This window comes from Meles meles, chromosome 6 (assembly GCF_922984935.1).
Source record: "Meles meles chromosome 6, mMelMel3.1 paternal haplotype, whole genome shotgun sequence".
Classification (NCBI taxonomy): domain Eukaryota; kingdom Metazoa; phylum Chordata; class Mammalia; order Carnivora; family Mustelidae; genus Meles; species Meles meles.
The window spans coordinates 102,354,236-102,375,910 of record NC_060071.1 but is presented as its reverse complement, the minus strand read 5'-3'; the positions used below and the strand labels follow the sequence as shown (position 1 = coordinate 102,375,910).

At 36.0% G+C, this 21,675-nt stretch overlaps 1 protein-coding gene across 1 annotated transcript in view; it reads left to right on the top strand.

Moving 5' to 3' along the window:
* The window catches only part of NEMF (nuclear export mediator factor), a 52,920-nt gene that overhangs the window by 23,191 nt on the left and 8,054 nt on the right, over positions 1–21,675 (top strand). Inside the window, exons 15-23 of the mRNA XM_046007390.1 lie at positions 11–74; positions 2,849–2,937; positions 8,494–8,597; positions 10,156–10,218; positions 16,585–16,697; positions 18,488–18,545; positions 19,018–19,076; positions 19,166–19,286; positions 20,414–20,693. Of these exons, the coding sequence (XP_045863346.1) occupies positions 11–74; positions 2,849–2,937; positions 8,494–8,597; positions 10,156–10,218; positions 16,585–16,697; positions 18,488–18,545; positions 19,018–19,076; positions 19,166–19,286; positions 20,414–20,693 (951 nt within the window). The remainder of the gene's footprint in view (positions 1–10; positions 75–2,848; positions 2,938–8,493; positions 8,598–10,155; positions 10,219–16,584; positions 16,698–18,487; positions 18,546–19,017; positions 19,077–19,165; positions 19,287–20,413; positions 20,694–21,675) is intronic.

The following is a 21,675-nucleotide window of genomic DNA, read 5'->3' as shown; positions in this document are numbered from 1 at the left end:
ATTTTTCTAGATACTATGATCACAAGAGGTATGCTGCTAAGAAAACACAAAAGACCGTTGAAGCTGCTGAAAAGGTACTTAGTATTTCTTAGAGTGAACGTGAATTGTTTTTCTCTGCTTTAACTTAATGGCCCTAATTATTTCTTCTGTTTAAATGAGGTTATCTAATTCAGAAATATCTTTTCAAATTTGATTTTGCTTTAAATATGTATATTTCTAGTATTTGTTTTCTTCCCCAAACCTCCTTCCCAGTCTTCCCTGTCTCAGTAAATAGTGCTTTCTTTTTCCCCTTTACTTGGCTTAAAAATGTTGGACTCATCCTAGACCCTTTGCTCATAAACTGTATCCATTCCCTCATTAGCATATCCATGTAGGTTTTCTTAAAGGGTATAACCAGAATCTGGCCACTAATTAGTCCAGGCCCTCATCATCTTTGTTCACATGGTCTGTAATAATAGCCTCTTCCTGGGTCTCTCTCATTCTACCCTTCTCCCCCAGTAGTCTGTTCCTCACACAGCAGCCATAGTGATCTTTTTAAATAAAAAATAAAGTTTTTTCTGTCTGTTCAAAATCCAGTTGCTTCCCATCTTACTTAAGACAGTTCAGGGGGGCCGCCTGGGTGGCTCAGTGGGTTAAGCTGCTGCTTCAGCTCAGGTCATGATCTCAGGGTCCTGGGATCGAGTCCCGCATCGGGCTCTCTGCTCAGCAGAGACCCTGCTTCTCTCTCTCTCTCTGCCTGCCTCTCTGTCTACTTGTGATCTCTCTCTGTCAAATAAATAAATAAAATCCTTAAAAAAAAAAAAAAAAGACAGTTCAGGGGTGCCTGGGTGGTGTAGTCTGTTAAGCATCAGACTCCTGGTTTTGGCTCAGGTCATGATCTTAAAGAGTTGTGAGATCGAACTCCATGTCAGGCTCTGTGCTCAGCCTGGAGTTCGCTTGGGTTTCTCTCTCCCTTTCCTACTGCTGTCCACCCCCCACCCCTTGGCCACTCTTTCTCTCAAATAAAAACAAAACAAAACAAGACAGTTCAAAGCCCTTCTTCTGTCCTAAAGGCCCCACATGGTCTGCTCCCCTCCCATTTAATCACCTGCACTCCTTTTGCTACACTCTTTCCAGCTACACTGGGAACTTAGCTGTCCCTGCAACAGTGACCCATGCTGCCTTCTCAGGACATATGTGCTTGCTGCTCTTTCTTTTGAGAATCTTCCCTCAAAATTTCCATGGTTTGATCCCTCCATTCATTGGCATGTTTTCTAAAATGAGACTTGATGAGACCTTTCTTGACCACTCTTACTAAAAGTAGTACTATCCTCAATCACTCCCTCTCTGCTTTATTTTTCTTCTTAAAAAACACCCCTTCCGGGGCGCCTAGGTGTCTCAGTTGTTAAGCATCTGCCTTCAGCTCAGGTCATGATCCCAGAGTCCTGGGATCGAGCCCCGCATCAGGTTCCCTATTTGGGAGGAAGCCTGCTTCTCCCTCGCCCACTCCCCCTGCTTGAGTTTCCCTTCTCACTGTGTCTCTCTTTGTCAAATAAATAAAATCTTAAGAAAAAAAAACACAACAAAAACCCCTCCCCGCATATGTTTATCTGTCTTCCCTCTAGAATATAGGTTGCGTGAAAGTAGGATCTTTGTTTTATTTATTACGTTGTCCCAGCCCCTGGAATATTGCTGGAACCATAGTAACATTAATATGTTCAATGAGTGGCCTTCATGACTTGGCCCTCTGTTTGCCTCTCCAGCCTCATTTCTTGACATTTTTACCTTGAGCACTACTTTCTGGTCAAGCTGGCCTTTTCTTTTTTTGCCTTGATAATTCTGTTAACCTTTCAGGCTTCAGCCCAAATGCCATTTTCTCAGAAACACCTTGTTTGACCTAAGCAGTTATAAATTAGTTTCCCTTGTTTACTCTCACAGCATCCTTAGAAGTGATTAACCTATGTTTTTTTTTTTTTTTAAAGTGCACTGAATTCTGCACGTTACTTTTTTTTTTTTTTAAAGATTTTATTTATTTATTTGACAGAGAGAGAGATCTCAAATAGGCAGAGAGGCAGGCAGAGAGAGAGGAGGAAGCAGGCTCCCTGCGGAGCAGAGAGCCCGATGCGGGGCTCGATCCCAGGACCCTGAGATCATGACCTGAGCCGAAGGCAGCGGCTTAATCCACTGAGCCACCCAGGCGCCCCTGATTAACCTATGTTTTATTTGAATAATTATGTGTTTTATATTTGTATCTTCCGTAGACCCCCTGGTGGGGTGGGGGTGAGAACTTTGTCTTGTTCACTTGTGTGTCTCAGCATCAAGTCCAGAACCTATTATATGGTAGATACGCAATATCTTGTGAACAAATGATGTTGTTTGTAATTTGTAGGTCTTGAGCAAATATTTGTATGTGGCAAATCTTTAACTTAAATTATTTTAATATTTAAGACAATCTACTTTCATGTGTGTATGGGGTGTGTGTGTAAATAGTGCCATTTTGTGACATTTAAAAATGATTTCTTGCCCTGTCATTTATCAGTGTTTTATACATATGTTATTTAATTTCTCAATCTATCTATCTATTTATTTATTTTTGAGAGAGAGAGAGAATGCATATGTTCCTGTGCACGTGGCAGGTGGGGGGAAGAGGAGCAGAGAGAGGAGAGAGAATCAAGTAGGCTCCATGCTCAGTGCGGAGCCCAGTGCGGGGCTTGAGCTCACAACCCTGAGATCATGACCTGAGCTGGAATTAAGAGTCAGATGCTTATCCAGCTGAGTCACCCAGGAGCTCCTTACTTGCTGTTATTTAAATATGTTCTTAACAAAATTTTTTTAACAAATTATTTAAAAACTCTCTTCTTATAAATAGGCATTCAAATCAGCAGAAAAGAAAACAAAGCAAACCTTAAAAGAAGTCCAGACAGTTACCTCTATTCAGAAAGCGAGAAAAGTGTATTGGTAAGTGTTTTACCTTTTAAAAATACAGTTTTTTGTTTTTATTAAAATTATACATGCACATTGTTTAGAAAATCAAGCAGTTCTATAAAGCTTGTTGCAAAAACCAGTAGCCCTGCAACATTTTACCCCTACTCCTGTTGCCTCCTCTCTGTAGAAACTATTGTTAGCTCTTTCAGCTGATTACTTTTGGTATATCCCTCCCTTTCTCTTAGTAATATGTTTATACTGCTGCTTCTTAATTTTTCTGTTTTATACTCTATTAATGACTTCCACTGTGTAAGATGAAGATTTTATTCTTTCCACCTGTGTTGGCATCACACACATACACACCACTCAGCCTCCTAGTAAAGGTAGCCTAATTTGCCACAGTTGATATTCAGCATTAATATTATATTAATATTTTAATTGTAGTTACAGCTGAGTCATATGACATTATGTTTCTTTTCTTTCCCTGCTCAGCTTTTTGTCTTCCCTAAAGGTAAAAATTGTTGTTTCATTTACCTTTCTCTTCCAAGTGTGTTCAGGCACATTGGAATTCTATCAGCATCATCTTGCAGAAATCTCTCATGAGCTTTTTGTTCTAGATCAGTTACTCTTAACATCTTAAGGTCTTTTATTCTTAATCTGGAAATTCTCTTTACCCCTCTCTGTTGTGGATTTTCTGTCCTGGATCTCATACTTCCTTTTTCTTTGTTGATAGAATATGTTCTAGAGGCTACATGAGAAGGGTGTATAAGATGTAAAATTTTTGAGGTCTTCGATATATAAAAAAAAGTATTTTTACCTTTATACCTAATTGTTTGGCTGGGTGTATATTCTGGTTTGAAAATGTTTTCTTCAGACTTTTAAAGTCATTGTTTATTGTGTTAACTTTCAGATTTGATCTTCAAAAGTCTGATGTCATTTTGATAATACTTTATTGAAAATTTGTTTTTTTTATGCTCAGTAAAAGAAACCAAACCCAAAATGCAAAAAACAAACAAACAAACACAAAAACCTTATTTTTGTCTTTCTGTAAACTTATAGATCTTTTTTCTTTCAGTTTTCTAAAATTTCACAATGGTACAGGTTGGTGAAGATGTTTTTTAATCCATTATGCTAGATTCTCTGTGACACTTTTTAATTTAGAACCTTTCAGTTCTGAGAAATTTTCTGGAAATATTTCTTAGCACTCTGTAGATTGTGTTTTCCGTTTTGTTTTGTTATTTTTTTTTCTTTCTGTCTGGAAGTCTTATTTATTGAATATGGGACTCCTTGGATGGTTCTCCAGTTTTCTTGCATTTTCTGTTTTTCAACTCTTTATCGTTTTGTTCTTTATTCTGAGAGATTTCTGTATCTTTCAGTTCTTCCCCTGAATTTTTAAATGTTTTATTCCTTCCTATCATGTTTTTATTTTAATCTATTTTTGGGTTTTTTTTTTTGTTACTTTTTAAAAACTTTCCTCTTCACTTTGCTTATACTGAGAATAGTTTTGATGTATTAATTTTATTTAAAAGTATTCTTTTCTTGCAGGTCTTCTCTAAGGTTTTTGGTTTTGGGGTTTTTTGTTTGTTTTTTAATTTGTTGGGTTTGTTTTCAACTTTTGTTAAAGACTTTTATTAATGTCTGGTAAACCTGAATTGTCTGTTCACATTATTGTCTGTTCACATTTATACTAGACTATTAAAATGCTGATTGGAAGTTCTCTCTGGGTGGCTGGGCTTATAAAATGATGTACGTGGGCCATGTTGTGTGGAACTCTCAATGTCTTTAGCTTTTTGACTCTTTAGCTGGTCTCAATTTTCAGGAAAGATTTTTATCCTGCTTGCAAAGTGAAGACCTGGCTGTCATAATTTTGGAAGCCCAGTGGGAATAGATTGGGAAAGTTTAGTATCCAGTAATTCATAATTAACTTAATTGCCCTCTTTTATTTATGTTACCTCTACTTAACAACTGTGCCACTTTTCCTCTAATTCAGGGATACTCTTTGTACACTTCCTAGAGAATTGACTTCTGGCCTTCTGTTAGGATATGGAAGGCACAGCTTACTACCATGTTCAGAGCTGGAAAAAAGATCTAGGGAAGTAACTGCTTCTTGATCAGATTTTTGGCCAGTTTTCCTGTTTTTAACCCCATATTAAACCCTATTTCTACTGCTATTTTAAGCTTTTTATGGGTTACACAGTGATTTGTTTCTTTGCTTATTCCATTGTCAGCCTAGATTTCAGGTTCTTAAGTCCAGTCATTTTTCCATTTCTCAGGATGCTGTTGCATTTTCCTTCTTTCTCCTTTCTTTTCCTCACATCTCTCTTGATTAATAGAATATACCTGTAATTTTCATATCTCGTGTTTTTCTTAGGTATTGGTCTCAAGGTAACATTACTTCATAAAACAGATTGGGAAGTGTTCCTTTATTTTTTTTTAAGATTTTATTTATTTGAGAGAGAGGGAGGGAGAGAATGAACAGGGGGGAGTGGCAAAAAGGGTGAGAGAGAGAAGCAGACTCCCTGCTGAGCAGAGAGCCCAATGTGGGACTCCATCCCAGGACCTGGAGATCATGACCTGAGCTGAAGGCAGATGCTTAACTGACAGAGCCACTTAGATGCCTCTGGGAAGTGTTCCTTTATCAGTTGTCCTTGGTTGTTTGACAAAATTCCACCTGTGAGGCTGAGTAGTCTTGAAGTTTTCTTTTTGGGAAACTTTTTCACTACAGATTAAAATTCTTTAGTACTTCTCAGATTGTCTGATTTTGGTTAGTAGTATTTTCCTAAGACTTTGTCTATTTCTACAGTTTGGAATGTACTGGCATAAAGTTTTGATGTTCCACAAACCTTTTAACATCTGTATAGTCTTTAATACCTTCCTTTGTCATTTATGATAATTGTCATTGTCCCTTCTCTTTTTCTTGGTTAGTCTGGCCAGAGGATTTTCAGTTGTATTAATACCTTTCAAGAACCAGTTTTGACTGTTGATCTCCACTATTATATACGTGCTCTCTATTTTATTATTTTCCTCTTTCTACTTTCCTTCAGGATTCATTTGCATTTCCCTTTCTGATTTCTTGAGATGGAAACTTAGTTCATTGATTTTTTTTTTCTTTCCCTCCCAGCCTATTATCTTTTCTAATACATATTTCAGGCAGTAAATTTCCCTCTAAGTTTGGCTTTAACTATATTCCATATTGTATTTTCATTGTCTTTCGTGTGAAAATATGTTCTAATTTACATTTTGATTTCTTCACGCATGCGCTATTTAGAGTTAACGTTTATTAATTTTTGAACCTATGGAGCTTTTTTGGTTCTCTTTTTGCCATTGATTTCTAACTTAAGTTGCATAATGTTCATTGATGGTATTCTGAATTATTTCAACCCTTTGACACTTGTTATTGAAACTTGCTTTATGGTCCAGCATATTTGCAGGGTACTTCATTTATAAATGTTTCATATGTAGTTGAGAAGAATGTTCTGTAGTTGTTGAATGCATTTCTCTAAGTATCAGTTAGGTCACATTCATTAATCAAATCTTTGGAATCTGTACTAATTCTTTTTTTAATGATTGTTTTTTCTCAATTACTCAGCGTTGTGTTAAGAATCAGATAATTGTGCATTTGTTTCTCCTTTTACTTCTGCTAGTTTTTGTTTTACATAAGGTGATAAAAATATAGAGCTATTATCTTTCCAGCAAATTGAGCCTTTTATTAACTGTACTCAAATGTTCTTTTAACTTGTAACTTCTTTTTTTCTTCTGTGTGAGATAATAAAACTAAATCAACTTTATTTTGGTTAGTGTTTGCATGATTTATCTTTTTCCATCATTATTTTTCAACCTTTTTATATTCTTATATTTTAAAGCTGTATATATATTATTTTCCAGTCTGACAGTCTGCATTTTACATGGAGAATTGACTACATTTACATTTAATGTAATTACTGATGTATATGGGTTTAAATCTAATCATTTTACTGTTTGCTTTCTGTTTCTCCCAATTTTTCTTTACTCTTTTTTGTCTTTTTCCCTCTTTTTGATTTTTTTTTCCTTTTAGTTATATGTTCCTTTACTAAGATGATTACAAAATTTTTACATCTTTATGTTTCTCATTTTCTGTCCTTGTGGGTTTATGTCATTTTAGAAGCCTCTTTACCATCAATAAGGCAGTTGTTAAATAAGTATAGTACATCCATTCAGCAGTGAAGACTTTTTTTTTTTTTTTTTAAAGACTGTATTTTTAGGTAATCTCTATACCTAACATGGGGCTCAAACCCACAACCTTGAGATTAAGAGTCACATGCTTCACCAGCTGAGCCAGCCAGGTGCCCCAAGAAGACATTTTTAAGTGAAATAAGAAAGTATTTTCAGAATAGCTTGTATTGTGTCCAAAAGAAAAGGTTTAGAATAGCGTTTTATTTTAGCTTCTGTATGTATAAAGAAACTCCCGGGAGGCATACACAGAAAGCTAATAACAATGGATTACTATGTGATAGTGGTTAATAGGAACTGAAGATGGATGCAGGATCTCTCAGTATACCTTTTTGTATAATTTTTAAAATTTCTAAACTGTGTATATGTATCAACAAAAAATCAGATTAGAAAACAGGAATAATGTTGGGACATATAAAGGAGTTTAGTGTAATGCCTGTGCTTAATCTATCATTTTTAACCAGAAGTTTTTAAATTGTAGATTAAGTCATAGAGATTATTATCTTGGTGGTCAGGTGTAATATAGGAAATATTTCTGTTCATCTCTATTTTATGTCATTTTCTAAATGCCTTACAAGTATACACTCTTTATTTTTTATCATGATAGTACATATTAATCATGAAAACCCAAATTACTTTGTCTGTTGAGAAGTTAAAATTTTATACTTCTAAAGGTAATTTTTGCTTTATAAATAAGTGTAAAGAATATCATGTCTGTAAACATTCAGTTGAAGATAGAATGGAAAAACTTTTTTTTCTTACCAGTAGCCCCAAAACCTAGCCAGTGCCCCACTGGAAGAAAGATAAACCTAGGGACCATGTGACGTTTTATGCTTTTGCTTTGTGTAACTCATCATTATGTTATCCTTAAGTTTAAGAAGGATCTGTTTGAGAGTGAGATAAGGAGAGAACATACTTTTTTTAAACATAGAATTTGGGCATGGGTGGCTCGGTTGTTAAGCGTTCGCATTTGGCTCAGGTCATCCAGGATCCCAGCATCCTGGGATTGAGCCTCATACATGGGGCTCTGTGCTCAGCGGGGAGCCTGCTTCTCCTCTCCAGCTCCCCCATACTTGTGTTTCCTCTCTCACTATCTCTGTCATAAGTAAATAAAATCTTAAAAAAAAAAATTAACCATAGAATTTAATTACCTTCTAAAGATTATCCTAAGGTGATTTGTATTGCAAGATTTCAATAAAAATTCAGTTTGATGCTTTAAGAAATTAAATCATCAAATTAAAAAAAATTAAATCATCATTCTTAACATATGAAGGTAGGAACCAGCTTCATTGGTTCTTTTTTTTTGTTTGTTTGCAAAATTCAGAATTCAGGCGACTATAAAGGAAAAGAGTGTTAACTTTTTTTCTTTCAATTTGATAGGTTTGAGAAATTTCTATGGTTCATTAGCTCAGAGAACTATCTAATTATAGGTGGACGAGATCAGCAACAGAATGAAATAATTGTGAAAAGATACTTGACAACAGGTAAGTACGATTAAAATCTTAAAGAATTTTCTCCTAAGTAATTGGATCAGTTATCTCAGTATGAGAACAGGTTTTCATCTTCTACTTTGCTTGACAGGTTTAATTGATAGAGTTTCATTGTGGTGGCTTATTGTTTGTTGAACATGTGTTTTGACACTTAAAATTCTCATTTTAAGTGAATAGTCCTAAAGTAGTAGTGCTGAGCTAATCTGTAGTATTGGACTTTTTCCTTTTTTTCCTAAGATCTTATTTATTTGACAGAGATCACAAGTAGGCAGAAAAGCAGGGTGGAGAAGCAGGCTCCCTGCCGAATAGAGAGCCCCACGCAGGGCTCAATCCCAGGATCCTGAGTTCATGACCTGAGCTGAAGGCAGAGGTTTAACCTACTGAGCCACCCAGGTGCCCCAGTATTGGACTTTTGATCCCCTGCTGCATTAACAAAATAGCTTTCAGTCCTCCAAAATTATTGTACATCAAAATTTTAAAGACTTGATTTTTTTAGTGCTGAAGTTTATAACTTTTTTTTCACATTTAGAAACAGGACTTAAGCCCTGTAGTATAAGGCTTCTCATTTATTTTTGTTGGCTGATAACCACCACCTCACTGTGGTTAAACCCTCAGTGTGGGGTGTCTGAACTCAATAATCAGAACTAATTCCATGTCCAATGAAGATCCCAAACCAGAAAAGCAAGAAACAGGGATCAGGTTATTACATGGGGCTCAGGGCTTGGTCTCTTGTTTCCTATAGCTCTGTTATTTGGGAGCCGCACCTTTCTTGGAGCACTATGAGTTTTTCTCTTTGAATTTCAAATCCCAGACAGACTGTCATGGCAAACAGTGGCTGCTCATTTTACCTTTTAGGAACTGTGCACTTTCTTTTTCCCTCAAAAAAAGAGGAAAGATCTGACTTCTGCATTTGTTTGTTCATTTGGTTATTCATTGGTATCAAATACTTAGAATATAACTTGAAGCCATCATTGTGGCTTACAAGCCTTCTGGCTTCTTCTCCAGCCTCATTTCTTACCACTCTTCCCTTAGTCTGGCCTTCTGACTGCTCTTCATATATGTCAAACATCCACGATCCTTAGGATCTTTACATTTGCTAAGATAACTCTTCTCCCTGTGTCTCTCACCCTCTAGTCTAGATTGGCTTACATGGTAACTCAGCAAGTTTGTGAGAAAAGTAGGAAACACACAAGGACTATTAAGTCCTAGGCTGAGAATTTGTACGTGGTCCCAGAGACCACATTCCGCCAAGGCAGGTCATGGGACAGACCCAGACACAAGGGATGGGGAAGTGACTCCACCTCTTGAAGAGAAGCTTCAGGGTCACAGAGCAAAGAGGTATGGATAGCGGAGGAGAGAGGAACTGACCATTTTTGTAATCTACTGTATTAGAATTGCTTTTCTATAAGGAAGCCTGTGAGAGCTCTCTTAGGGGTGGGGAATGGACTTTTCCTTATAGGCCTTCTTATACCCTTTGGATTTTGAACCCATTACCAATTAAAAAAAAAAAAAGAAACAGGACTTAAAGTATTATTTCTCATTTGTTTTTAAGGGGACATTTATGTACATGCTGATCTTCATGGAGCTACTAGCTGTGTAATTAAGAATCCAACAGGTAATGTATATCTCTTTATTATTCAGAACTTTAATTCCTTTCTTTAAAATATCTTTAGTATAACTATAAGACAAAAATTGTTAATTGTTGTTATAAAGGACTTATAATGATAATAGGGTCAATTCATCAATAAGATATAACTATTATATAGGGGCACCTGGGTGGCTCAGTGGGTTAAGCCACTGCCTTCGGCTCAGGTCATGATCTCAGGGTCCTGGGATCGAGTCCCACATCGGGCTCTCTGCTCAGCAGGGAGCCTGCTTCCCTCTCTCTCTCTCTCTGCCTGCCTCTTTGTCTACTTGTGATCTCTCTCTGTCAAATAAATAAAATTTAAAAAAAAAAAAAAGATATAACTATTATATATATTTTAAGTTTTTTTAATTATTTGTCAGCAAGAGAGGGAGACACACACAACACAAGCAGGGGGAGTAGCAGGCAAAGGGAGAAACAGTCTCCCTGCTAAGCAAGGAGCCTGATGCAGGACTTGGTCCCAGGACCTGGGATCATGATCTGAGCCAAAGGCAGACACCCAACTGACTGAGCCACTCAGGCGTCCCAGTCACTAAGGCATAACTATTATAAACATTTATGTACCCAACAACAGAGCCCTAGAATTAGCCATGAAGCAAAATCTGACAGAATCGAAGGGAGAAATAGATCAACAGTAATAGTTCAGGACTTTAATACCTAACTTTCAGTCATGGGTAAAATAACTAGGTATAAGATCAATAAGGAAATAGAAGATTCTGACAATACTGTAAGTTAACTAGACCTAACACATATCTCTGGTATCCTAACCTAACAACAATAGACTGCTCAAGTGCATCTGGTATGTTCTCCAGGCTAGACCATGTGATAGTCTATAAGACAAGTCTTTAAAGCTACTGAAATCATACAGAGTAAGCTTTCTGACCATAATGGAGTGAATTTAGATGAAAATTTCAAAAATTCACAAATGTGTGGAAATTAAACACATTCAGAAGTAACCAATGTCAAAGAGAAAATGATAGGGGGTGTTAGAAAATACTGAGATGACTGAAATGAAACACAATGTATCAAAATGATACCAGTTGCAGCTAAAGCAGTGCTTAGTCAGAAGTTTATAGCTGTAATGTTTATATTTAAAAAAGAAAAGCTCTAAGAAATGAAATGTATACATAAGCTCTAGAAAAACAAAAGCAAATAACCCATAGTAAGGAAAGGAACTAATAAAGTTTAGAGTGGAAATGGGGCGCCTGGGTGGATCAGTGGGTTAAAGCCTCTGCCTTCGGCTCGGGTCGTGATGTCGGGGTCCTAGGATCAAGCCTCGCATCGGGCTCTCTGCTCAGCGGCGAGCCTGCTTCCCCCACTCTCTGCCTACTTGTGATCTCTCTCTTTCAAATTAAAAAAAAAAAAAAAAAAAAAAGTTTAGAGTGGAAATAAATGAAACAGAATTAGAGGAACAGTAGATAAAATCAGTGAAACCAAAGTTGGTTCTTTGAAAAAGTTCAACGAAATTAATAAAACTTTAGCTGGACTGACCAAAAAATAAGAGAATATTCAAATTCCTAACAGGAACACAAGGGGGGATATTAATACCAACTTTACAGAAATGAAAAGGATTTTTAAAATCACTAGCTTCCTCTTAGAAAACACTGTTTTAGAAATACTTGTATGGTATTCCGTGTGGTGGATGTGTAGTAAGACAGCGGAACTCTGTTTTCTCATAAGTGACTTCTTGAACCAAAGAAGGAGCTTTTCACTGTGATAAAAATTAGATCTATAGTCTATATCTGGAACATGTATTAAATACTTTTGGAAGCTGCATTTGCTGAGGGGAGAAAAGATTGTGAGGGCATGCTACATACAATTGTATAGCAACATATTAAATTATCTAGATGAGACAGGCTCATTCCTAGAAAGACAAAGACTACCAAAAACTGACTCAAGGAGAACTAGAAAATGAAAACAAACCTATAACAAGTAAAGAGATTGAAACAGTAATTAAAAAACAACAACAACAATGACAATGGGGCGCTTGGATGGCTCAGTGGGCTAAGCCTCTGCTTTCGGCTCAGGTCATGATCTCAGGTTGCTGGGATTGAGCCCTGCATTTGGCTCTCTGCTCAGCAGAGAGCCTGCTTCCCCCTCTCTCTCTCTGCCTGCCTCTCTGCCTACTTGTTATCTCTCTCTGTCAAATAAATAAATAAAATCTTTAAAAGTAATAATAAAAAAACTTAAAAAAAATCCAAAAACAAAAACAAAAACCTAGGGGTGCCTGGGTGGCTCAGTCAGTTAAGTGACTGCATTCATCTCAGGTCATGATCCCAGAGTCCTGCTTCTCCCTCTCCCTCTGCCTGCTGCTCCCCCTGCTTGTGTTCTCTCTGTCTGTCTCTATCAAATAAATGAATAAAATCTTAAAAAAAAAAATACCCAAAACAAAAAATATGCTCACAAAGAAAATTCTAGGCCCAGGTAGCTTCACTAGTGAATTCTACCAAACTTTTAAAGAAGATTGAATACAAATCCTTTACAAACTTCCAAAAAAATTTGAAGAGATGGGAAAACTTCCTAACTCATGCTGTAAGACCAGTATTAGCCTAGTAACAAAACCAGACAAAGACATCACAAGAATTGAAAATTAATAGACTAGTATTGCTTATGAACAGACAAAAAAATCAACAAAATATTAGAAAGCTGAATTCAGTAGCATATTAAAAGGATTGTATGCCACGACAAAGTGGAATTTATCCCAGGAATGCAAGGTTGGTTTAATGTATGAAAATTAATATAGTACAGTGTTAATAGAGTAAAGGACAAGAAGCACATGATCATCTCAATCAATGCAGGAAAAGCCTTTGGCAATAATGCAACACCCCTTTCTGATAGAAAACACTCAGCAAACTTAACAGAAGGGAGCTTCCTTAACTTGGTAAAGAACATTTATCAAAACAAAACAAAAGAACATTTATAAAAAACCCACCGCTAACATCAGACCTAATGGTGAAAGACTGAAAACTTTTCCCTTAAGATCAGGAAAAAGATAAAAATGTCTCTTCTTGTCATTTCTATTCAACCTTGTATGGAGGTTCTAAGTAGGCCCTTAGGTAATAAAAAGAAATTAAAAATATCCACATTGGTAAAAAACAAGTAAAGCTTTCCTGTTTATAGATGGCATGATCATATATATTTAAAACCTCAAGGAATCTACCAAAGATTATTAATTAGTAAACAAGTTTAGAATGTTTGGAATACTAGGTCATTATATATAAATCACTTGTATTTCTTTTTTTTTTTTTTTTTAAATTTATTTATTTGAGAGAGATTGCACACATGTGAGTTGGGGGATAGGCAGAGTAAGAGACTCTCCAAGCCAACTCCCCACTGAGCATGGAGCCCGACTCAGGGCTCAATCTCACAACCAGTAAGATCAAGACTTGAGTTGAACCAAGAGTCAGATGTTTAACCAACTGAGCCACATAGGCATCTCAAGTCAGTTGTATTTCTATATACTTGCAGTGAACAGTACTAAAGTAAATTAATAAAACATTAATTTATAATAGCATTAAAAAGAATAAAATACTTAATAATTATTTACCAAAAAGAAATGTAAGACATACTCCCCAAACTATAAAACATCATTGAAAGAAATTAAAGAAGACTTAAATAAATGGAAAAACCTCTAGTGTAAGGATTGGAAGTCCTAATGTTTTCTGATGACAGTACTTTGCATATTAATCTATAGATCTGATGTAATGCCTCTCAGAATTCCAGCTGACTTTTTTTTGCAGAGATGGATAAGTTGATCCTAAAACTCACACAGAAATGCAAAGGACCCAGGTCAGCCAAATCATTTCTAAAAATGAAGAACAAAATTGGAGGACTCACACTTCCTGATTTCAAAATCTCTTACAAAGCAACAGTAATACAGACAGTGAAATACTGGTGTGAGGATGGACAACTAGATCACTGAAGAGAATTGAGATTCCTCATTTATAGTCCATTGACTTTGAACAAGTGTATGAAAGCCTTCAGTGGGGATAGAGTAAACTTGTCAACAAATGGTGGTTGGTCAGTTAATATCCATATGCAGATTCACATCATTTATAAAAATTAACTTAAATACATCAAAAACCTAAACCTAAAAGCTAAAACTGTAAAACTGTTAGAAGAAAATGAGGCATAAATCTCATAGTGAATCAGGAAGTCATTTCTTAGCTAAGACATCAAAACATAAGCAACAAACAGGTAAATTGGACTGAAAACCCTTAGTTCAGGACACAATCAAGAAAATAAAAAGACAACCCACAGAATGAGAGAAAATATTGGCAGGTCATTTATCTGGTAAAGAACCAGTATCTAAAGAACTCTTAAGTCTCAACACTAGAAAGGAAAAAAAAAAAAAAAAGAAACAACAAAAACAATTTAAAGATGACAAAGCACCCAAATAGGTTATTTCTCCAAAGATATAAGAATGGCTAACAGGCAAGAGCAAAGATATAAGAATGGCTAACAGGTAAGAGCTTTGGCATCATTCATCATTAGGGCAATGCAAATAAAAACCACACTGAGATACCACTTCACACCCAGTAGAATAGTTACAACGAAAAAATGATATAGAGATTGGAACACTTATATGCTGCTGGTGGGAATGGAACATGATGCAGCTGCTATAGAATAGAGTTTGGCAGTTCCTCAAAACGTCGAACTTAGAATTTACCATGTGATCTAGTAATTCCACTCCTAGGTATGTGGACAGACATGACCATACTAAATTTGTTTGCAGATATACTTAACAGCATTATTTATAATAGCCACAAAATGGAAACAACCTACGTGTTCTTCGGTTGATGACTAATCAAGATGTAGTATATTGATATAATGGAATATTATTCAGTCTTGAAGAGACGAAGTACTGGTAATTAACAGGGATGAACCTTGAACACATGATGCTAAGTGAAAGAAGCCAGACACATTTGATTCCATCGACATGAAATTCCAAAATAAGCAAATCCATAGAGACAGAGTATATTTGTGATTGTCAGGGGCTGGGAAAGTGGAGAATGACTATTAATGGATATAGGATTTCCTTGGGGGATGATGAAAATGTTCTGGAATTAGTGGTAATGGTTATATAGGTTTATGAATATACTAAAAACCACTGGATTATATACTTTAGAAGGGTGAATATTATGGTATGTGACTTATATCCCATTAAAAGATATTTGAAATTAACTGTAGGGATATATTATTAATATGCTTTTCATTTTGATTTAGGTGATCTGTAGTAATTCTGAAAGTCTTCAGAATTTGAATAGACTTTTCTAAATTTCTAAAATTCTATCTGGAATGAAATTAGAGTTATTAGTATAAGTGAGAGGGCATTTCTTTGATTTGTTAGAACAATTAAAAGCCTGCTTTGTAAATATATTTTTGTTGTTATTTATTTTTATCTTATTTTAATACCATTATAGCTAACATAGAGTGTTACGTAAGTTTCAGGTATACAATTAGTGATTCAACAATTCTGTGTATTACTCATTAGTGCTCAGTAAGATAAGTGTATTCTTAATTAACCTGTTTCACCCATCCACCTACCTAACTCCCCTCTGATAATCATGTTTGTTCTCTAGTTAAGAGTCTGTTTTTGGTTTGTCTCTCTTTTTTTTTTTCTTCTGTTTGTTTTGTTTCTTAAATTCCACATGTGAGTGAGATCAGATGGTATTTGTCTTTCTCTGGCTTATTTTTCTTAGCATTACATTTTTTAGATCCATCCATGTTGTTGTTGCAAATGGCAAGATTTCATTCTTTTTCGTGGTTGAATAATATTCCACCATGTGGAATCTTTATCCATGCATCTTTTGACAGACGCTTGGGCTGCTTCTGTAATTTGACTGTTGTAAGTAATGCTGCAGAAACATGGGGTGCATATATCCCTCTAAATTAGTGTTTTCATATCCTTTGAGTAAATACCCAGTAGTGTGATTCCTGGATCATAGGGTAGTTTTTTTAGTTTTTTGAGGGACCTCCATACTGTTCTCCATGGTGGCTGCCCCAGTTTGTATTCCCACCAACAGTGCACAAGGGTTCCTTTTTCTCCATGTCCTCGCCAAAACTTGTTGTTTCTTGTGTTTTTTTATTTTAGCCATCCTAACAGGTGTAAGCTGATAATACTTTATGGTTTTGATTTGCATTTCCCCTATGGTGAGTGATATTGTAAATATATTGTTAATAAAAAACAGTAACTTCATGTAATATTGAAATTAAAATGTATCATTATTTAAGATGTAAGAGAATCAGATCTGTCATGCTGCATGTAATTTTCATATGTTGCTGTGTAGAAAGTCTGTATGTGGGTACCGAAGCATTGCAGTGTTGTTTCTACAGGAGAACCAATTCCCCCTCGGACCTTGACTGAAGCAGGCACAATGGCACTTTGCTACAGCGCTGCTTGGGATGCACGAGTGATCACTAGTGCTTGGTGGGTGTACCATCATCAGGTAATAAGGGCTGTGGTCCTTTTTCTTAATTTATTAAGGGCTACTATGTACCAGGACACGTGGGTAGCTTAGTAGGTTAAACGTCTGACTCTTGATCTCAGCCCAGGTCTTGTTCTCAGGGTCCTGGGTTCAGGCCCCGCATTGGGCTCCCAAAGTACAAGAAATAAAAAAGCTATTGTGTACCAAATTTTGAGGGTATAGACGTGAACAGGTGATTTTGCAAACAGCTGACATATTGGTGCTGGGGAAAAATACATAAACAATGTCTGGTAACAAGTGCTGTAAAATTTTTTTCTTAAAGCTGAGTAGGCAATAGAGAGTGATAAGGGCTACCATTTTGAATGAAGCATCAGGGAAGGCCTTTCTAGGAAAGTGAGATGTGAGAAAAAACCTATATGAAGAAAGCAAATGATTCATGCAGTTACACAAAATGATGAGTGTTCAGTTATGACTGACGTACTGACCTAGAAGATCTTTCTTCTCTTCATCTTTGTTGGAATTTTCTGACCTCTCTTTGGCCCTTCCCAAAAAATAGCTATATCTGGTGTTTTAGTAATTGTCCTTCTTAAATGCTGTTTTACTTGATACTTTACTCCGTATTTGACTTCACATCGCTATTTCACATTTTCAATAATTAAAGTTGATAACAATGGACTGTAACAAGGTCCTAAAGCTATGCAGTAAGATAAAGAATTCAGTATTATTATCCTCCCATAGTTTCATTTTACATCTATTTATATTCATTATTTTCTGCTATGCTGTGATACTGTGTTTTCAGGAAATTAGTATCACTTCTGAGATATTTTCTGCCTCAGTACTGTTATAAAAGTGGTTTTGTTTTATTGAATTTTTTTTTAAGATTTTTTTTATGTGACAGAGAGCGAGAGAGGGAACACAAGCAGGGGAAGTGGGAGAGGGAGAAGCAGGCTTCCTGCTTAGCAGGGAGCCTGATGTGGGGCTCGATCCTAGGACTCTGGGATCATGACCTGAACTGAAGGCAGATGCTTAATGACTGAGCCACCGAGGTACCTCTGAACTGGTTTTTTAAGGGTGAAATTAGTGTGCTTTTAACCCTTCCAGTATTTATGACAAAGATACTCTCAGATCTGGGGGTGTCACAGATAATATAAAATTTCATTTTTTTATTTTTTAAAGATTTTATTTATTTGACACATAGAGCATACACAAGCAGGGGGAGTGGCAGGCTCCCCACTGAGCAGGGAGCCCAATGTGGGGCTCAATTCCAGGACCCTGGGATTATGAACTGAGCCAAAGACAGACGCTTAACTGACTGAGCCACCCAGGCACCCTGATAATGTAAAAATTTTAAAATACTGTGCAATTATCTTATTTTGCCAAATTAGAATATATTTTTTTAAAAATCTACTATCATTTTTATTTCCTAAAATGAAAGGTTATTTTACCACCCCAAAAACAGTACCTCAGGAAAGGATTGTATTTAATAAATATAGTTTTAGTAAATATAGCTTTGTGATTAAGCTTATTAAACTGTCCTTATTTTTCTCATTATATCTCAAACCAGCAGAAACATTTGGACAAGGTCTGACTCTAACCCATGGCATTTGAAAATTATTGGTGTAGTGTATCCTTCATTATTTCTTTTCTGTTACTGCCAAAGGTATATCTGCCTTAAAGAGATATTTAGCATTGAGAATTTTCACTAAATTATAAACTTTTTAGGAGACAGTGCTGTTTACTTGTCTATGACTTTATTGAGTGAAAATTTTAAAAATGTATTTCTTATGACAACAGTATAATGTGTTCCTCAGGTGTCTAAAACAGCACCAACTGGAGAATATTTGACAACAGGAAGCTTCATGATAAGAGGTATGACTTGTCGGTGGATTATGGAGATGGTTTGAGGACCATTGTTAATAATATTTTCAAAACAGACTTCTGATTTCATATATGAAATATTTTGATTTCACATATGAAATTTATGAAATAAGGAATATCTTGTGTGCTCTGGCAAATTTAGCATTTGTCATATCATCTTCATATGTACTTTTCTTAATGAGAATGTGCTTTCACATAAAGTTATAAGGGTAAAAATGTATAGCATGACCTTTTTTCTAAAAACAGATCATTCAGGGCTTGACTAACTCAAAGATAAGAGCAAGTATTCGTACTTTTTCTTTCTTAATTCCTACTCCTATATATAATACCAAATTCTGTGAATGCAGAATGTTCCTTCATGACAGATACAAGACAAAATAAATGTCATCACCAGTGTCAGGTGATTTGCAAATATAAAATGGAAAAGAGGATTTTTAACATTTATGTTTATTGTCTTTTATAGGAAAAAAGAATTTCCTTCCTCCCTCATATCTAATGATGGGGTTTAGTTTCCTCTTTAAGGTATTCCTCAGTTTCTTTGTTATTTTATTTTTTCTGATTTTCATGAGTCTTACCTAAAGTTCTTCAGTGAAAAAGAACTATTTCCATAGGTAGATGAGTCTTGTGTTTGGAGACATCGAGGTGAACGAAAAGTCAGAGTGCAGGATGAAGACATGGAAACACTGGCAAGTTGTGCAAGTGAACTCGTATCGGAGGACATGGATCAACTAGGTAGTTTACAGATTTTAATGAAGTAGCTTATAGTGCTCCTTGTTTTCTAGTTTATCTTCTAAGATCTTAGAGGATCATATCGACTTTGGGATAATTGAAATTTTAAAATACCACTTGCTGTTTAATTTTACTGAATTTTGTTTTTGGAAATGTTAAATATACTTGTTCTAGTGAACTATAATTAGATCTGTAACGAACATACTATATAAATATATGTATTAAAGTTTAGTATTTAATGGGTCAAACATAAATGTTTTCAGCAGAGATAGAGCTCAGTTATTTACAAATGAGCATTTACTTTTGGATTTAAGTATCAGAAGTGATACAAAGGTGAGTTTATAACAAGTGTAATTTCTCACATGAGAATTTGGCTTGATTTAATAATATATTTGCTTCAAGTGGAAAGCTGCTGTGGTTGCTGGAATAAATTTACCCACCTACCTAAAAGAACGAGAGAACGTACTCCATTATTTTTACAGTTATTCTCCTAGGGTCATTCCTTTTTAGGAATAATATTGCATTGTTTCATTTATAACTACTGTTGCATTACAAAATTTTTAAAATTTTTCACCATGTTCCTGACACTGTACAAAGTTCTCTATTTACATTATTTTTAATGGAATTCTCAGAACCATTTTGTCAGATGGTGATGGCATCTCTTTTTATAGGGGAGACAACTAAATAATATTTTTTACTACTAAACGGTGTTTCTTTTGCGAAAGTGTGACTACCTTGTATGTGCCAGTTATATTACATGTATTGTCTCATTTTACTTCTCATGTGCAAGTTACGATAACAGCAGCAGAATTTATAGAATTATTTCTCTTGTCTTCCTATTTGGAAATACCTAACCAAGAAAGGTTAAAGTTTTCATTGTAGAAATGGTTGCCATATCCAAGAAATTTATAAAGTATCTTGGAGAGCATTTATTCCAACCAGTTCATGATACAAGAGTATTCTTTTGTCTGACTGCCCATTAGGGATGATCAGGCTTTTTTTTTTTTTTTTTTTTTTTGGTGATCTTTTGGAGAAATGAAGTCAACAGAATGCCTTTTTGAAGTTTTCGAGGTAGTCACTAGCTTTGTTGTGGTGGTATCACTCTGACCTTGCTTACGACAACTCCACAGATGGAGGTGACAGTAGCAGTGAAGAAGATAAAGAGGAACCACACGAAACTCCTGTGGATGTGGAACTTATGACTCAGGTTGACCAAGAAGATATCACTATTCAGAGTGGTGGGGATGAGCTAAATGATGAACTAATTCAGGAAGAAAGCTCTGAAGATGAAGGAGAATCTGAAGATGTAGCAAAAGATCAGGAACCTGTTGGTGAAATGAAGGATGAAGAGGAAGAGACATTAAATTATCCTGATACCACCATTGACTTGTCCCACCTTCAATCCCAAAGGTAATTATAAACTGTTATTTTATAGCTGGCAATGATAGAAGAGTTAATCCTTCTAAAACAGTACCAAGGTTAACTTTAGTCTATTTACCCTCTATTGTCCTATAGTCTTAATTATGTTTTTACCATTGATTGGGGGATAGATTTCACTAAAGAAATTTCCAGGACCCAGGTAGAAAAATACAGTAAACATAAAAGTGGCCAGGGGCGCCTGGGTGGCTCAGTGGGTTAAGCCGCTGCCTTCGGCTCAGGTCATGATCCCAAGGTCCTGGGATTGAGCCCCACATCGGGCTCTCTGCTCAGCAGGAAGCCTGCTTCCCTTCCTCTCTCTCTCTGCCTGCCTCTCTGCCTACTTGTGATCACTGTCAAATAAATAAAATCTTTAAAAAAAAAAAAAAAGTGGCCAAAGTAGGTCAAAACAGAGACATGTATATGAGTATAAATGCTGATAATGTAAGGAAATTCCATAAAAAATTTGAAGCGTTTTAATCTTTAAAGTCTTACTGATCACCAAGTAAACAATATCATTGTTTTAAAAGCTTTATCACTAGAATAGTTAAGAAGAGCTTAGGAGTCAGGCCAGAATTGAGTCTTAGGGTATGTGCTTGAGCAAGTTACTCTGTGTCTGAGCTTCAGTTTCTTTCTCTCTGAAAATGGCATATTACCCACCCCCATAGGGTTTTGGTGAAGATTATATAAAGCCTTGGGCAGTGCCTGGCACGTTGTAATTGTTCAGTACATGTCCGCTATTTAAGAATTTATTTAAAAGTCTGAGATAAGCAATATCGTTCTTAAAAATTTTATCAGGTGTGGGGCGCCTGGGTGGCTCACTGGGTTTAAAGCCTCTGCCTTCCGCTCAGGTCAACGATCCCAGGGTCCTGGGATTAAGCCCCGCATCGGGCTCTCTGCTCAGCAGGGAGCCTGCTTCCTCCTCTCTCTCTCCCTGCCTCTGCCTGCTTGTGTTCTCTGTCTGTCAAGTAAATAA